Genomic DNA, 13,553 nt, shown 5'->3' on the forward strand with positions numbered 1-13,553 from the left:
GACCTGTGTGATCTCCAGGGTGCGGAGCCGGAGGAAATCAATATCAATTTCCGTGATATTGCAAAGGAAAAACAGGAGGGAAATGCTACCAAATGTTATTTTCAAAGTGAATTAAACAATGAATATGAGTTGTCATTCCTAATTTGGGTTCATATTTATTTGATTAATTGTGCAGAAACGATCAGAAATATTCGTTTGTTTTATTAATTCTTTTTTTTTACCAAGAATTGCCTTTTCCGCTTTCTAACCCCAAATCAGCAATTTTTGTGGATTTTCCGCAATGCAGAAAGCTCTGGACATTAGGGTACATCAACAAAATATATTTAGAAGTGGAGTGTGATGCATGTTCATCTTCAAGCGTCGCTTGAGCATCGTTTCATAGTTACATCGTTCCTTGGTCACTTTAGCTTTTCAGAATCGCATTTCTCTTATGCCAGTGGGAAACAAAAATGGATGGAAATAGTGTTTTTGTGACTAGAGTCCACATTTTCACGCTTTTGGTTATGTACAAAGTCTCTGGGAAATGATTGGGGCAAAGTGGACATGGACATGATGGACAAAGTGGCGGCGTGGCAAGGTACGAAAGTGGAGAATAGGGCAAAGTGACCGACAACTGCACAGGCGTATTGAAGTATTTTTAAACCTGTCTTCCGAGATACTGAACCCTCTGCCGTTGAAATAAGCAGGCGTTCCCTTCAAATTCATGCCCAGGCTTTGAAATGAACATGTAAACGTGTTGATGTTTAGGACACAAAATTGTTTCACTGGTCCAATGCAGAATTCTAAAATACTAAAAATAAGAAAAGAGACAACTTAAACATCAAATTGTTCTTCAATTCCATAAAAGTTTATAGACCTACACAAGAACACAGCAGGTTTATTATCATTTTCTTTGATGATGATTTATTAAAATAATTTTGTTTTCACACCTCAGTTTCACAAGGATGGGTATGTTGTTATCAAGGACTTTCTGACCCCTGAAGAGGTCGACTCGCTGAAAAGGAGTTGCTGTGACATCGTGACAGACATGAACCCTAAGGATCACACAATGACAGTTTTTGACTGCCGAAACCAGGTATGACTTACACAGACCGAAACTTTCAAAACAGTATCACCAACTTTGTCAGCTGTCAAAATGCTCCCAACATTTTCGTGAGCCAAACAAGGTCTTCAGTACTTCAACTGTCAATTGTGAGGTCTCAATTCAGCTTTCAAACATTACCGACTTTTCTGCCACATTTTCCATTACAGAGTGAAGTCAAGCAATTTCAAATTGAAACCTGAGACTCAGCGGGTATTTCTCGTACTTTTTTGGAAAGACTGATCGTTCAGTAGTCTGGTGGTATAGAGAAGGGTTAGAAAGACAGACTGGGCACTGATAGGTTTCATTATCCTCATTAGGGGTTGAGACTGTCCGTAAAGTACGTACGTACAAATGCCGACTTTTCAGACCCCTCCCCCTGTATGGCGTACACAGTGGCTCCAACCCCCCCTTCCCCGTACGCGTACACGTTCCACATATCTTTTGACTTGCTTTAGCATCACTGAATTTCACATTGAGTTGTACATCTACTGTAGTACTGTTATTCGCACGTTGCTTCCAATTCTTAAATAAATGACCGAAGTAATCACTGGTTTTTATATCGGTATCTCTTTATTAACGGCCCTAGAAAATATTTACTCTGCGGTTTAAAAAAAGATGTTGTTGAATAAAAACAAAAATAATCCCGGTGCCTTTTTTCTATTAAGCACGTAAAGGGCATAGGTCTGTACGTTTCTGGAAGGCGCTGCCAATCTTTGTGTTATGAGTAATGTTACGGTTTACTGATAATGGGCGTTGGCATAAGAGGATTAATGGTGAGGTTGATAGTGGAGGATACTGTGTTTGAATTGTTTTTCAATGCACAAAAGCTGATTTTATTAGTTATCACAGAAGCGGCAGTGGAACACGGAATAATGTAGTGCGTCTGTGTCCCGTATGCCACGAGGCCGCTTGTTATACCGGTACGAGCATGAGGGTGATAACGAACTTATCTTCAAACAAACTTGACGCGCAGTAAAGAAAGTAAAAGGGCCTATGCGTGCTTTACATAAAAAAATAAGACAAAAGATATCAATACGGCACACAGCAAGAACAGTAACACTGATGTACATGTACCCTTCTAAGAAAGAAAATTGTTAGACTTCTACATGCATTTAAACACATGTGACGATCAACACGGGCAATCACACCACTTTTAATTTACAGTCATGCAGATGTGCATTTGCTTTTAGCATTAAAATAGCGCAGTGCGTTAAGTTAGAACAGTGCATTACACATACACGTCCGTAGGGCTTGATACGAACCGTGCAATACGGTTAGATATCACACTGATGGTGCCATGGATCAGCCGATCAGAACTAAGAATGTAAGTTTGCTTGAAGATAGTGGAATTTGTTTGTATGAGAAAGTGTATTGATGGGATGAAGATTCATTAAAGGTAAATTTTCGGTTTGCGTACGATATGCACTGGTTAGAACCCCCCTTTCTCTCTGTACATGTATGTTTGGTGTACACAATGGCACCAACCCCCCCCCCTTCATGTGTACGTACTTTATGGATAGCCCCTTACGCGTCAACCTTAGACTTTGTCAAGTGAGAAAATGTGAACTACATGGAGGTTATGACAAACTTCATCTTCAATTTATATTCTTTGGATGACAGACTAGAGACGATTACTTCCTGACCAGTGGGGATAAAATTCGATTCTTCTTTGAGAAAGGAGCTGTCAGTGACAATGGTAACAAATTATGTTTCGAGTCGTAGCATTAGAAGTGATTCCTCGTTTTTGTCAGCTTTGAACAAGCTTAGCACCAACAGTCAGATGATGTACAGTGTTTAATTAAAGCATTTGTATACAAATTACTTATGGAAATTATTTTAATTATTTCTGTAACGTAAATGTACATTCCCACAAAAAGTGAAGATTTGCATTTTCTTTAAACTGATGAACCAGAACTACCTAAAGTAAAAACCACCAAGGTAGTTTTCTATGCTTAATTTTGTTATTGTTTTAAAATTTTCTTCCCCAGTTGGATTGGTACCGGGCCATATGCACAAGATAGCGGCTTACAAATATCCAAGGTTGATTTATCTGATAATGGATCAAGTTCTTGTTTGATATTTGCTCCTGTTTGGTGAAATTATGTAAAAACTTGATTTTGTGTCCTCAACACTCTGCAGGGGAGCTGACCATTGATAAGCACTTGTCTCTCAATAAAATTGGCCATGCCCTGCATGAACTCGTCCTTGAGTTCAAGAAGGTCACCCATAACCCCAATGTCCAGGTGAGTTGGGGAGTGGGGCATTGAAATGGGTAATTCTGTAGTTGACACACTGAAACAATGGGACGGAATCTTCTCTCTCATGTGAAGGTTGTAAGAACCTAAACTCTGGTGCTGTTTTTTCACTGGCGGTGTCCTTCCATCTTAAGAGATTTCCTTTGAAATTTGAAGTATAAAATGGAAAACTGAACTTGGCAAATAAAAAGTAATTCTGCATGAAATACATGACAATTGGAAAGCTTGGGCCTTGCTACATGTATGTGTAAACAGTGGCTGTTTTCCAACATCACTGTCTTTACAACGGTGCTCAGCATGGCCATATTCTGCTCCAAATGGTTGACCAAAAACCAATAATGAGACAGGATTTCAGCTCAGTTTGCATGGCTCATCCATTTGCTCAGCAACACTTGACCTGATTCTGCAGTTGGTCATCCTCTCCTTGTCTAGGATGTTGCCAGGAAACTTGGCTACATTAAGCCTGTGATTGTGCAGAGCATGTACATCTTCAAGCAGCCCAAGTTCGGTGGAGAAGGTAAAGATTTGTACAAAAAGTTTTCTTTTCTCATTTGCACTTTCCAGATTAATCTTGAACATTGGTAGTCCCCATTGAATGCCCATCTTTTGAACCTTTGGATGAAGCCAGTTCATTACTTTTCCTCTAAATAAAGTTGGCTCTTCTGGTTTGTCCAGTCAACTTTCAATAAGCTGTGTTTGAATCTTTTATCTAGGGTTATGTCTAGGTCCTTGCTGGTTGCAAATACCAGAGACTTGAGACATAGCCGAAGCTCTGAATGCCTGTTTCAGAAATAGCTACATGTTAAAGTTCCCCAACCCCACAGTTTAGGAAATAAGTCACATCGGTATTCCAACTGCCCATACTCAAACTTACATGGGTCATTCCATAAGGTTGGGGCACAATTTGTGACGGTGTCCATTGTTTCGTGGGTTCCGTAAAAATGAACAGCTATTTCCCTGCATGTGGATTCCAAATGATACATCTTGCAAGGCTGAATACAGAGGTGTGTGTTATTTTTACAGAGTAAATGACCTACTCTATAGGTCATGACGGGTGGTAAAAGTTACCCATGTAACAAGGGCACTGTCACAAATTGTGCCCAACCTCATGGAATGACTCACATGTATTAGCACATCTGAGGCTATTTGGGACCAGTAGCACGTACATATGTGTGCACTAATCTCTCCTGTCAGTGCAGTCAAATGTCCACTCGTACATGCTCTGTTCCCGAAAGACCTTGCCCATGTGCAGTACTGTACTGGCTCATTGGCAGTGTAGTGATTGAAGCAAGACAAGCGCATCCTGACCTCTAGATTGAAGCTGGTCAGCGAGCGTCTGTCAGTGCTGTAGAGTCAGGTGACTACCATCAACCAATCCACAGCTTTGAATTTTGAGATGTACAAAATGTCACATCAAATAGTCTTGTATTCCTTACATCAGGAAGGACTAGCTTGTAGTATGATGTGTGATGCTCATCCTAGCTCACTGTTGTTTTGGAAGAGCTGTTGATTCACCAACTGTTTAATTATGTTCCCTGGCAGTGCCCCCACACATGGATGCTAGCTTCCTGTGCAACGAGCCACTCAAACTGATGGGCTTCTGGATAGCCCTTGAGAAATGCACGCTGGAAAATGCCTGCCTCCAGTTCATTCCTGGTTCCCAAGGCAGTAAGTGGAAATCACCCCACAACAGCTAAATGTAGGAACCCACAAACTCGTGCCATTATATCTTGTGTTGGAAAGCAACCCAATTCTACTGTGGACGCGGGTCAGCTTTGGCATAGATCAAAATAACTCAAGCATCTCTCAGACCTACAGCTTTCCAAGGATGAGCAAATTTCCTGGACTTTCAATTCCAAAGTAGCTTGATATCTCCTTAGCTGTTTTTTCTGACATCCTAGTTGTATATTCACTATGTGGAGTTCCAGTTGGTTTATATGAGAGTTTTGTTTGTCAATCCTGATGAGTTAGGACCTAACTCCCAAAAGGGGTATTCCCTGAACCCAGGCAGAAAGTATAGATTCAACCTTGAGATTGATTGACTACACTTGGCTTGTACACACACAGTCCGCAGTATGCACTGAAAATTTTCATCAGAATGTGCACATACCCATAGGTCTTTGCATGAATACTCGATGGCCTGTTGCATTGACCTTCAAATGTTAGCCAAACACCTCTCCAACAACATACAGTCTTATGTCTATTTTTCCCCCAATCTTCTTTAGTGGAGGTGAAGACTCGCATGATTCGAAATCCCGATGGGGATGAACCATCTCTCATTTTCACTGGTGACCGTAACCTGGACATGGATCCCAACCTCTTTGTTCCAGAAGAGGTTGAACCAGGTAGGCTTGCTGTGACCAACTATTTACAAGCAGTGGAGCCACTATACCAAGGTGTATATATTGCATTCATCCCAAGGGTGTGATTTTGATTTGTTAGGACAAGACCCCAGCACTTCATGCTTCCTGGGGGTTTACATAAAAAACGCAACTTGCCAACTTGGGTAGGACTAGCACTCAAAGCACCTGCTTATGTATTACGTTTTTCTAAGTACACTCATGATTGCTTTTCTTAAATTCCCTTGAAAGCATGGAATGTTATACATTAATCCAACCCTGTAGTTGACTACTTATCTGAAAAAGCTCTTAAAAGCACTGATGGCAATTCCTCACCATACCCAACCAACCAATCAACACCAGCAAGCCCTTTTGGTTGAACAGTGAAAGATCTGCATTACTACGGAGGAGGTCCTATGTTAGAATCCCACCCAAGTCAGCTTATCAATGAGTTACAAGTGCTTAGAAAAAACTGAGCATACAGTGATCGTAACATCAAATTTATTAAAGGCAAAACCTGGAAGTTAATGCAACCCCCAACAATGACTCACTTGGGGGAGAGCCTCCGTCTGACTGGTTTGTTTATATTTTGACCCAGGAACCTGCATACTCATTCACGGCCAAGTCATTCACAAGAGTGAGGAGAACCGTTCAGACAGGTCCAGGCACATCTACACCTTCCACATTGCTGAATCCTTGGACAGCAAGTGGCATGAAGGAAACTGGTAGGAAGTTTCTTGGAAAACTTTTGACAAAAGCAGTTGGGTCCAGATTCTGAACAAATTACAAGGTTGCTCTCTGGGATAGATCAACACTAAAACCCTGATCTACCAGGCCTTTTTCCCCAAAACTTTGGTTTTGTTCATGCTCAAGCTCCACTGAGGTCCAGCTGCGCAGGTTTTTAGGTCCTGATTTATGGATTCCGAATTTCTTGGCTTTCTGCGTTGAGCACTTAGAATCCATTTGCAGGCCTCGTCTGAATCAGCTGGCTACAGCTAAGAGAAACACGTCTTTGGGGAGTGGCTGTAGCCTTTAGCCAGTGGCTTCCATAGGCACACATGTTATTCTCAGCCACAGCCATGTTTGGATACACCTTGCAAGTGGCTTCCTCTAATCCTAGCTAAGCAGAGGAAACATCAGATTTTTTATTTGGGATTGAGGTTTAAATTTGAGTGTTCTTGCTCGGTTCCGAAATTTAAACCCTTAGGGATTCTGGGACATTATGAGGTTGAAGCTTAAGATGACATCGACGTTTGAAACTGGCTGTACTTTACTTTTGTGATATAACAGCATAAAGATTCTACCATTTGCTAACCTATGCACGTTTATCTTTCCAGGCTCCAACCCAGCAAAGAAATGCCCTTTCCCGAACTCTACACCTCCTCCTGAACTCTCCGACCAATCTCAAGTAGCACTTGGTGGAGTGAGTACTTGCATGCACGAAAAGGCGTTGAGTTGAGTTCCGAGTTGCAGTTTGCTGTCTCATTGCAACAGTGCCACACTCGTTGAGTTTGCAACACATGAAGAGCATGAACATTCATCTCCGTCAAACTGTATTTCGGTCATGGTTCAACATTGGAAATGATTACATATCTGGTGTTGAAATTACATTAGAACCAGCATTGTCTTCTGAGATTTGTACAATATTTTGGAAATCCAAAATCGAAATTTTTATTTTTTTTTCAATGGACAAATTCACACCAGGTGTGACATTGTTGATCGTTTTTGAAATTGTTACATTTTTCACTCATTCATTTGTTGTATTAATTGTTCAGTATTAATATCATTAATTCATTGATGCACATGTAACTCTTTATTTGTTTGATATTACAAGTTTACTCATTGTTATTTTAATGTTTCAGTTTTAAATTGTGGCTCTTGCAAATTTAACATTTGTGCAGTATGTATATGTATATACATATATTTTTAATTACCTGGAATGCAGCTAGTACGGAAAGACATTTGTATAACTGTCTCACGGTACCGTAGAGTCAAAGTTTTCCAAATGTAAATTCCTCTCTTGGCCTAAAATATTACACCCCATGTTTCTTGTGTACGGTATGCACCCTGTTCATGTATTTGTATTCCTTACAGTCTGTAGAAATATAATGATATTGATCCTACATGTAAGTTTAGATGCTGCCCTCTAGTGTCTGGTGGCAGTAGAGGAAACTGTACACTCGCACATGTCATGACCAAACAGCGGGTTAAGTACAGCTGCTTGATATCTGGGGCCCATGTAAGCTACGTGTAGGCTAAACAGCCACATGATTTCACGTCGTCTATAAATTCAGTATGTGGTGTTTGTGAGGTATAAATGTAACATTCCAAGACCTTTCAAAATCTACCAGGAGGTGCTCTAGGATTTTGGAAGATGGAGGAAGGTGGAGACCTGTCATGAATGACTGCCGCATCTTGTAGGGCATAGTCAGTGAGGTTCTGAAAAGGACAGTTGGATGGAACTTTCCAGACAGTATGCTGTGTCCTCGCTCAGAAGGTTGAAGGTTCAACAGTATGCTGGCTTTGAATGGACAGAAACGGGGAAAGGGGAGGATGTTAGGACCTGAAGAAGCCTGGGGAAGCTTCTTATCCCAGAACCGTGTACAACTCACAAATGAATCACCTACATGTTGCTCCCACAAACCTTGTGACTGATGACAAATGCATTGGCAGTCAGGGTTAGCTGAATGTTAAGTGATGTAAAAGACCCATAGTGCAAAACAGAAATGCAGCCACCTTGAATTTTTATCCCTTTATGCCAGTAGGAACTGAGGCATTACTTCAGCAAATTTACTGTATATTGGTGGAAGGGAATGTTCTTGAAAATTTGATGTATATTAGATCTCTCTTCTGGAGAGTTTCAGCTTTCCCAGAGCTTTTATTACAGGGTGTGCCTTCAGTGGTTTGCTTGGAATTGAGTTCTGTTTTTCATACAATCAAGTACCCACTGATTTGCAGTGATATTAAAAATCTCAGGCAAGAAGCAGAGCATTTTGACAGCAAGGAATTGCTGCCCGTCTACACTCGACAGAGTGAAGTAAACCAGATGCTATTTTAGGAAGCCATTTTTGGAATTCACAAAGGTCTAAGCTAACACAGCCGGAAAGTAAAAATGGGCACCTGGCATTTTGAGTTGGGTATTGAGCACCTGCTTCTCCCAGTCATCCTTCACTTAGACAGTCAAGAGTCATGTTGTTTAGTGCATGACGCATGTACATAGGGATGGACAGTAGTATGATACCATTTGCACATGGTAATTGCTTGGGTCACCGGTGTAACCATGCTGCAGGTCAGTCTAAATGGTCCATCAACATCTTACAATCTCCTAGCATATCGTATGATAAATCGGGCAGAAGTTGGTGTTGATGGTGAAGTGAATGTTTAAATGACAGATTCATGCAGGTGAGCTCCCAGTCAATTTCTCAACGAGTGACATTTCCGTCTTTTATTCGTGTTTGTTTTCATCAGATGCTGCAATTTTTGAAAGAGGAAAGTAGAGTTCAAATGTGGTACTTTTAATCTAGTACTCAATCTTTGTGTTCAGCGAGCGTGTTACTGTTTTCCTTTCTTCAACAAACCAGTAGCTTTACTTTTCCCATAAAACAATAAATAAAAACCTGCCAATTATTTGTGTTTTAATCAACGAACAGGCAGAGAAGTACATACTTGTAAATATACAAATCTATATTTAGTCCTACGTTAAAAATTGTTCCAAGCTCACTGGCTAAATACTCAAAGACAAAAGCGATTGCTTCATATTTAGCTGGATATTAGTCAATAAATAAGTACGTGAAGAGAAAACACAGAAAAACAGTTACTATGTACAGTATAAGGATAATCTCTGTATAAATGGCTATTGTGCCTTCTTAACAATAAATAGGTCCGTTATACCTCTCCTTAGAAAACAGCTGTGGTGGTTATCTGTCCCCTCTACCCCAGTAAAAGTGATTGTTAGGAAGGAAATTAGAGTTGGAATAAACAGACTTCTGGTTTACAGTGTAGAGACACCGTAAGTTTCTTATTCTGCCACATTTTCTGGTAAAGTCTATGCTCAGTGCTTTTGTTTGTGTTAGATGTGAGTTGGGATCAGTGGACTTCTCGAGGCGGCAGAAACGGTATATACATGCATGTGTACCCCCTAGCCTGGCAAAGAAAGATTGGCTATGCCACAGCACTGAGTTACACTAATCATACCTTCACCAGATTCTGTCATTTATGCAGCACCTTATGGAGTCAGGAAAGAGGTCACTTCATCATATAAAACAAGGTGTTTAATCTGGGCTTAACTGAACACATTGACAAAGTGATAGCATTTCATTTTGTTTGAACCATGAAAAAGCCATCTTTCATGTAGCACACAGTGTACAATTAACTACGTTCAGACAGTAAAGTTCTAAAGACAACATGAACAAAAATAAATTGGAACTAACAAATTTGGAGCAAATATATGTGGTTGTAATTTGCACTCAGTAAGTATTTGGCCTGCACTTTTTTTATAGATAGGTTGATCAAAAAAATCAGGTACACATTGCATAGGCCTGTACGTTTACACACAAAACATGTATGTGTGTTGACTTGATGAGAAGATGAAAACGATGCTAGCTCAGACCAGTCCGGGGACTTGTCTACCAGTCTTTCAATTTTAGGCCACTGATGGGTGGTTTAGATTTCTGGCAAAATTAAGGGGGGCGGGGCTTTTTCACTAGAATGGGATGGCAGCACAGCATCATCCCACAATTTTGTAGAGACAGACATTCTGTTATGTGTTGCAAACATTTGTTGGCTGCACATCTGTTGCCTCGTCTGCTTGAGTTTCTGTGTTCTGTGTAAGGCGCCCTCACATGTTGATTCTGCAGCAGACCCAAGACCATCCTCAAGTACATGTACTTGGTGGTTCTGCAGAACCTAGTTCTCACAGGAGATTAGAGAGAATCATTAAGTCGGTATTTAAGGGTTTTGGGTAAAGCGAACAATGAAGATGTGTGAGTTGACTCAGCGGTTGGCCTATTGGATTGCATGTAAAACTAAGAGTTTATATTTACAAAGGTTTCATTAACACATTGCAATGAGTTCTGTAACTATAATGTAGCCATGAGTGAAATCACTGTGTGATTTGGTGGATGAGGTGGTCACATTCTGTGTGAATATCAAGGCGGCCATCTTGGTCTTATTCCTCGACTGTACATGTGTTTCCATCATAAGTGAAGTTGATAACTTAGGAACCAGCCCTTTCTTGTGTGATCTCATACAGGAATTCTAGACCCAGTGGCTTGAGTGTGTGGTGCACAGTACGCTTGGCCAGTTTTCGTCAGAATGTCTACAACCAGAAGTGTTTTGCTGTGGTTGCCTGGTGTATGGCGGCAGTGTTGTTGAAGTGTCTGTTTCTGTCGCTCACTTTGTTGATGTCGAGGGGATCATTTGTACACGCAGTCCATTGGTCCACATATATTGTTGAGACACCAAATTTCTTGCAGTGCAGACAATATTGTTTGCTATCTGGTACATTGCTGTCTGGTCTCTAAAATAAACCCAAATGATAGCTGTCTTCATGAGCTGTTCTGAAGGCACCAGCCGATGACATGAGCCATGCTGTTGGGTCTGTATGGAAGATATTCAAAATGGCAGCCCCCTTGCCTTGGGTTTGATTGTTACAGTCACTGCGTTGATTCACACATTTTCTAGTCATTCAATTGCATTGAAGTACGAGTCCTGCATTGAATACAACTTGTCGATCGGATTGCTGATGGAGATACTATGATGCACCAGGCCGTTCCCCTCACACTCGCTCCCACTACTATGAAGAGAGGTTCCCTGACTCGTCGACACCAGGTCATCATCAATACCGCTGTCTATGGGTGGGGGGCCGTCTGCCAAGAACATGTGATCGTGGGTGTACATAGGGGAGGTGGAAGCCATCCCCTGTGGTGGGGGGACGGAGAGGGACATGGAGGACTCCGGGTACGGTGGAGGGTCTGCCGTGGGTGGCGTCATGTGCGGTGTCACGCTGTGGCCCATGTCGAATTCGTGGTTGCTAAGATCGTCAAAGGAGAAATCATCATCGTCATCGTCCATCTTGACGCACGTACTGTCATCACTATCAGAATCTGTAAGACAAGAAACTGCATGAGGCATCACAGCAACTGAAAACCCAGCATTTAGAATCCTTCATTCCAGACAACCTTGGTTAAAAGTAAAGTTTCATCAGTTAAAACGAATGCTGTAGCATTGGTTATATTGTTCAAGCAGTTGCAGTTGCATAAACGTTTGATCAACTTGAAAATGCAGCCCGTAGAGGTACATGTACTGAAATGACATGGGGTTTGTATCCCACTGCTGCCAGCTTTTCATGCAATAATGGATAGGTAGGTAAAGAGCATCCTCATGCAAGGGCAAAGAAAGTTTTATGATGTATTATTTCCTGATGTCTCACCATCATTCTTGTCCTTGTTCCTACGGTGCCTGTTCTGACCACTTCGCCTCTGAGCTGCCGCCTCTTGCTCTGTCATATTCTTCCTGGCCAGTTTTTTCATCTGTGGAGAAAAGCCAATTTGCAAGATGTCTTTACCACTGAGAAGAACAAGGAGGACTTTGAGGTCATAATTTTCTCTTTAATCTTGGGAACAGTGAGAGAGTACAAAAATTTGATAGACATATTTCTTTCAGGAAAGTCTTAAACTTCAATAGATTGGAGTCTTGCCACAGCTGGCCAAAGTTTGTAGTCCTCAGAAGATAGTGACTTGAAGGCTTTGATACTTTCACAGAATTTGTCATCTCTAACTTGCACTCTCTTACCAAAAGCCAAAAATACTGGTACTTCCTTCCTAAAATGTTTAGCCAATAACTTTTTCAAATGTCTCAAGCTAAAAAATTCTCAAGGAAATAATGCACCACTTTAGTCACCATGGAATTGCCAGCCTGGTTTGGGATCATGTAATATAATTTATCACAAATGTAGGATTTTCTGTTTAAGTTAGAAATCAACAGTTTCCAGGGGTGCATATAGCACAGATATTGTGGAGAAACATCCAAGGAAGGAGAAAGTCACATGGCCGATTCCTAAACAAGGCAGGCATCCAGACAGCAATGTGGTGTGGAGATATTGTCTTTGAAACAGGGTTTCGTTGGCAAAATACTGTTTTGTTGTAGCCAGTGATTAGGTTTTGTTTCAAAACATGGCATATACTGCGCCGGCATCTAGTGGGGAGCCCCATCAAGGGGGAGGGGCACTTGAAAATGGGGGAGGGAGATTTGAAGCATCTTACATGTACATGTAGAGGCAGCGCTTTGGTTTGAAATGCAGAACTGGTCTTTGGTTCCGGGTGCTGATTGGCTGTTCTGAACTGTAACTCGGCTCTCCTTTTCACCAGTTTGGTATTTAATGACCAAATGTCAAATTGATTGTTGAGCTAGCTTGATAAGGCATGAGTTAGAAGCTTCTATCTTTACTTGGTCGAGGTGTTGACTTGCTGTGTGTCCTCAGTTGTGAGCTTGATTCATACTGCATGGCACCACCACAATATCGACTGGCAACCTGCCTCATTTCTTTTTTTTCTTATCCTTTGGTTTTCTTTTCTTTTTTTCTTTTTCTGGTTAAAAGCATGAATTAAGTTGTGGAAAATTACTTTTTGTATTCAGGATGTCTCCTGTCTCTCCTCTCACCTTAGCTCTTTGGTTCTGGAACCAGACTTGAACCACACGGACACTCAGTCCTGTCTCAGCAGCTAGGGACTCTCGCACCTTGGAAAATGGAAGAAAGTAAGAATGATTTGAATATACATTCGTTTTACACCATTCTGTAAAGTTTCGTTCACTGTTACAATCCATGTAAAACATGACTGAGGGCAAGTTTGATGTGGATAAACCAGGCACTCTGGT

The 13,553-nt window shown here is 41.2% G+C and overlaps 2 protein-coding genes across 5 annotated transcripts in view; one reads left to right on the forward strand and one right to left on the reverse strand.

The window, feature by feature from the left end:
* Positions 1–13,553, forward strand: part of LOC110975742 (phytanoyl-CoA dioxygenase domain-containing protein 1-like) — a 105,600-nt gene that overhangs the window by 1,673 nt on the left and 90,374 nt on the right. For 2 of the 3 annotated variants that reach the window (XR_015427165.1, XR_015427164.1), the window contains exons 2-10: positions 935–1,075; positions 2,705–2,780; positions 3,224–3,327; positions 3,772–3,856; positions 4,882–5,007; positions 5,565–5,684; positions 6,277–6,403; positions 7,016–7,101; positions 13,343–13,433. Coding sequence is in view for 1 of the 3 variants with exons in the window: in XM_022228493.2 (XP_022084185.2) it covers positions 935–1,075; positions 2,705–2,780; positions 3,224–3,327; positions 3,772–3,856; positions 4,882–5,007; positions 5,565–5,684; positions 6,277–6,403; positions 7,016–7,067 (831 nt within the window). In the remaining 2 variants the exon portion in view is untranslated. Of the gene's footprint in view, positions 1–934; positions 1,076–2,704; positions 2,781–3,223; positions 3,328–3,771; positions 3,857–4,881; positions 5,008–5,564; positions 5,685–6,276; positions 6,404–7,015; positions 9,692–13,342; positions 13,434–13,553 lie in introns of those variants that run through there. The other variant, XM_022228493.2, reaches the window with a different exon arrangement.
* LOC110975739 (LIM homeobox transcription factor 1-beta-like) overlaps positions 9,689–13,553 on the reverse strand; it is a 59,868-nt gene continuing 56,003 nt past the window's right edge. For both annotated transcript variants that reach the window (XM_087143176.1, XM_022228488.2), the window contains exons 5-7: positions 13,338–13,415; positions 12,109–12,208; positions 9,689–11,782 (exon numbers count right to left, since the gene is read on the reverse strand). In XM_087143176.1, the coding sequence (XP_086999302.1) occupies positions 11,361–11,782; positions 12,109–12,208; positions 13,338–13,415 (600 nt within the window). In that variant the 3' untranslated portion in view covers positions 9,689–11,360. The remainder of the gene's footprint in view (positions 11,783–12,108; positions 12,209–13,337; positions 13,416–13,553) is intronic.

This window comes from Acanthaster planci, linkage group LG11 (assembly GCF_054643075.1).
Source record: "Acanthaster planci isolate LZ-2023a linkage group LG11, COTS_SCS, whole genome shotgun sequence".
Taxonomy (NCBI): Eukaryota; Metazoa; Echinodermata; class Asteroidea; order Valvatida; family Acanthasteridae; genus Acanthaster; species Acanthaster planci.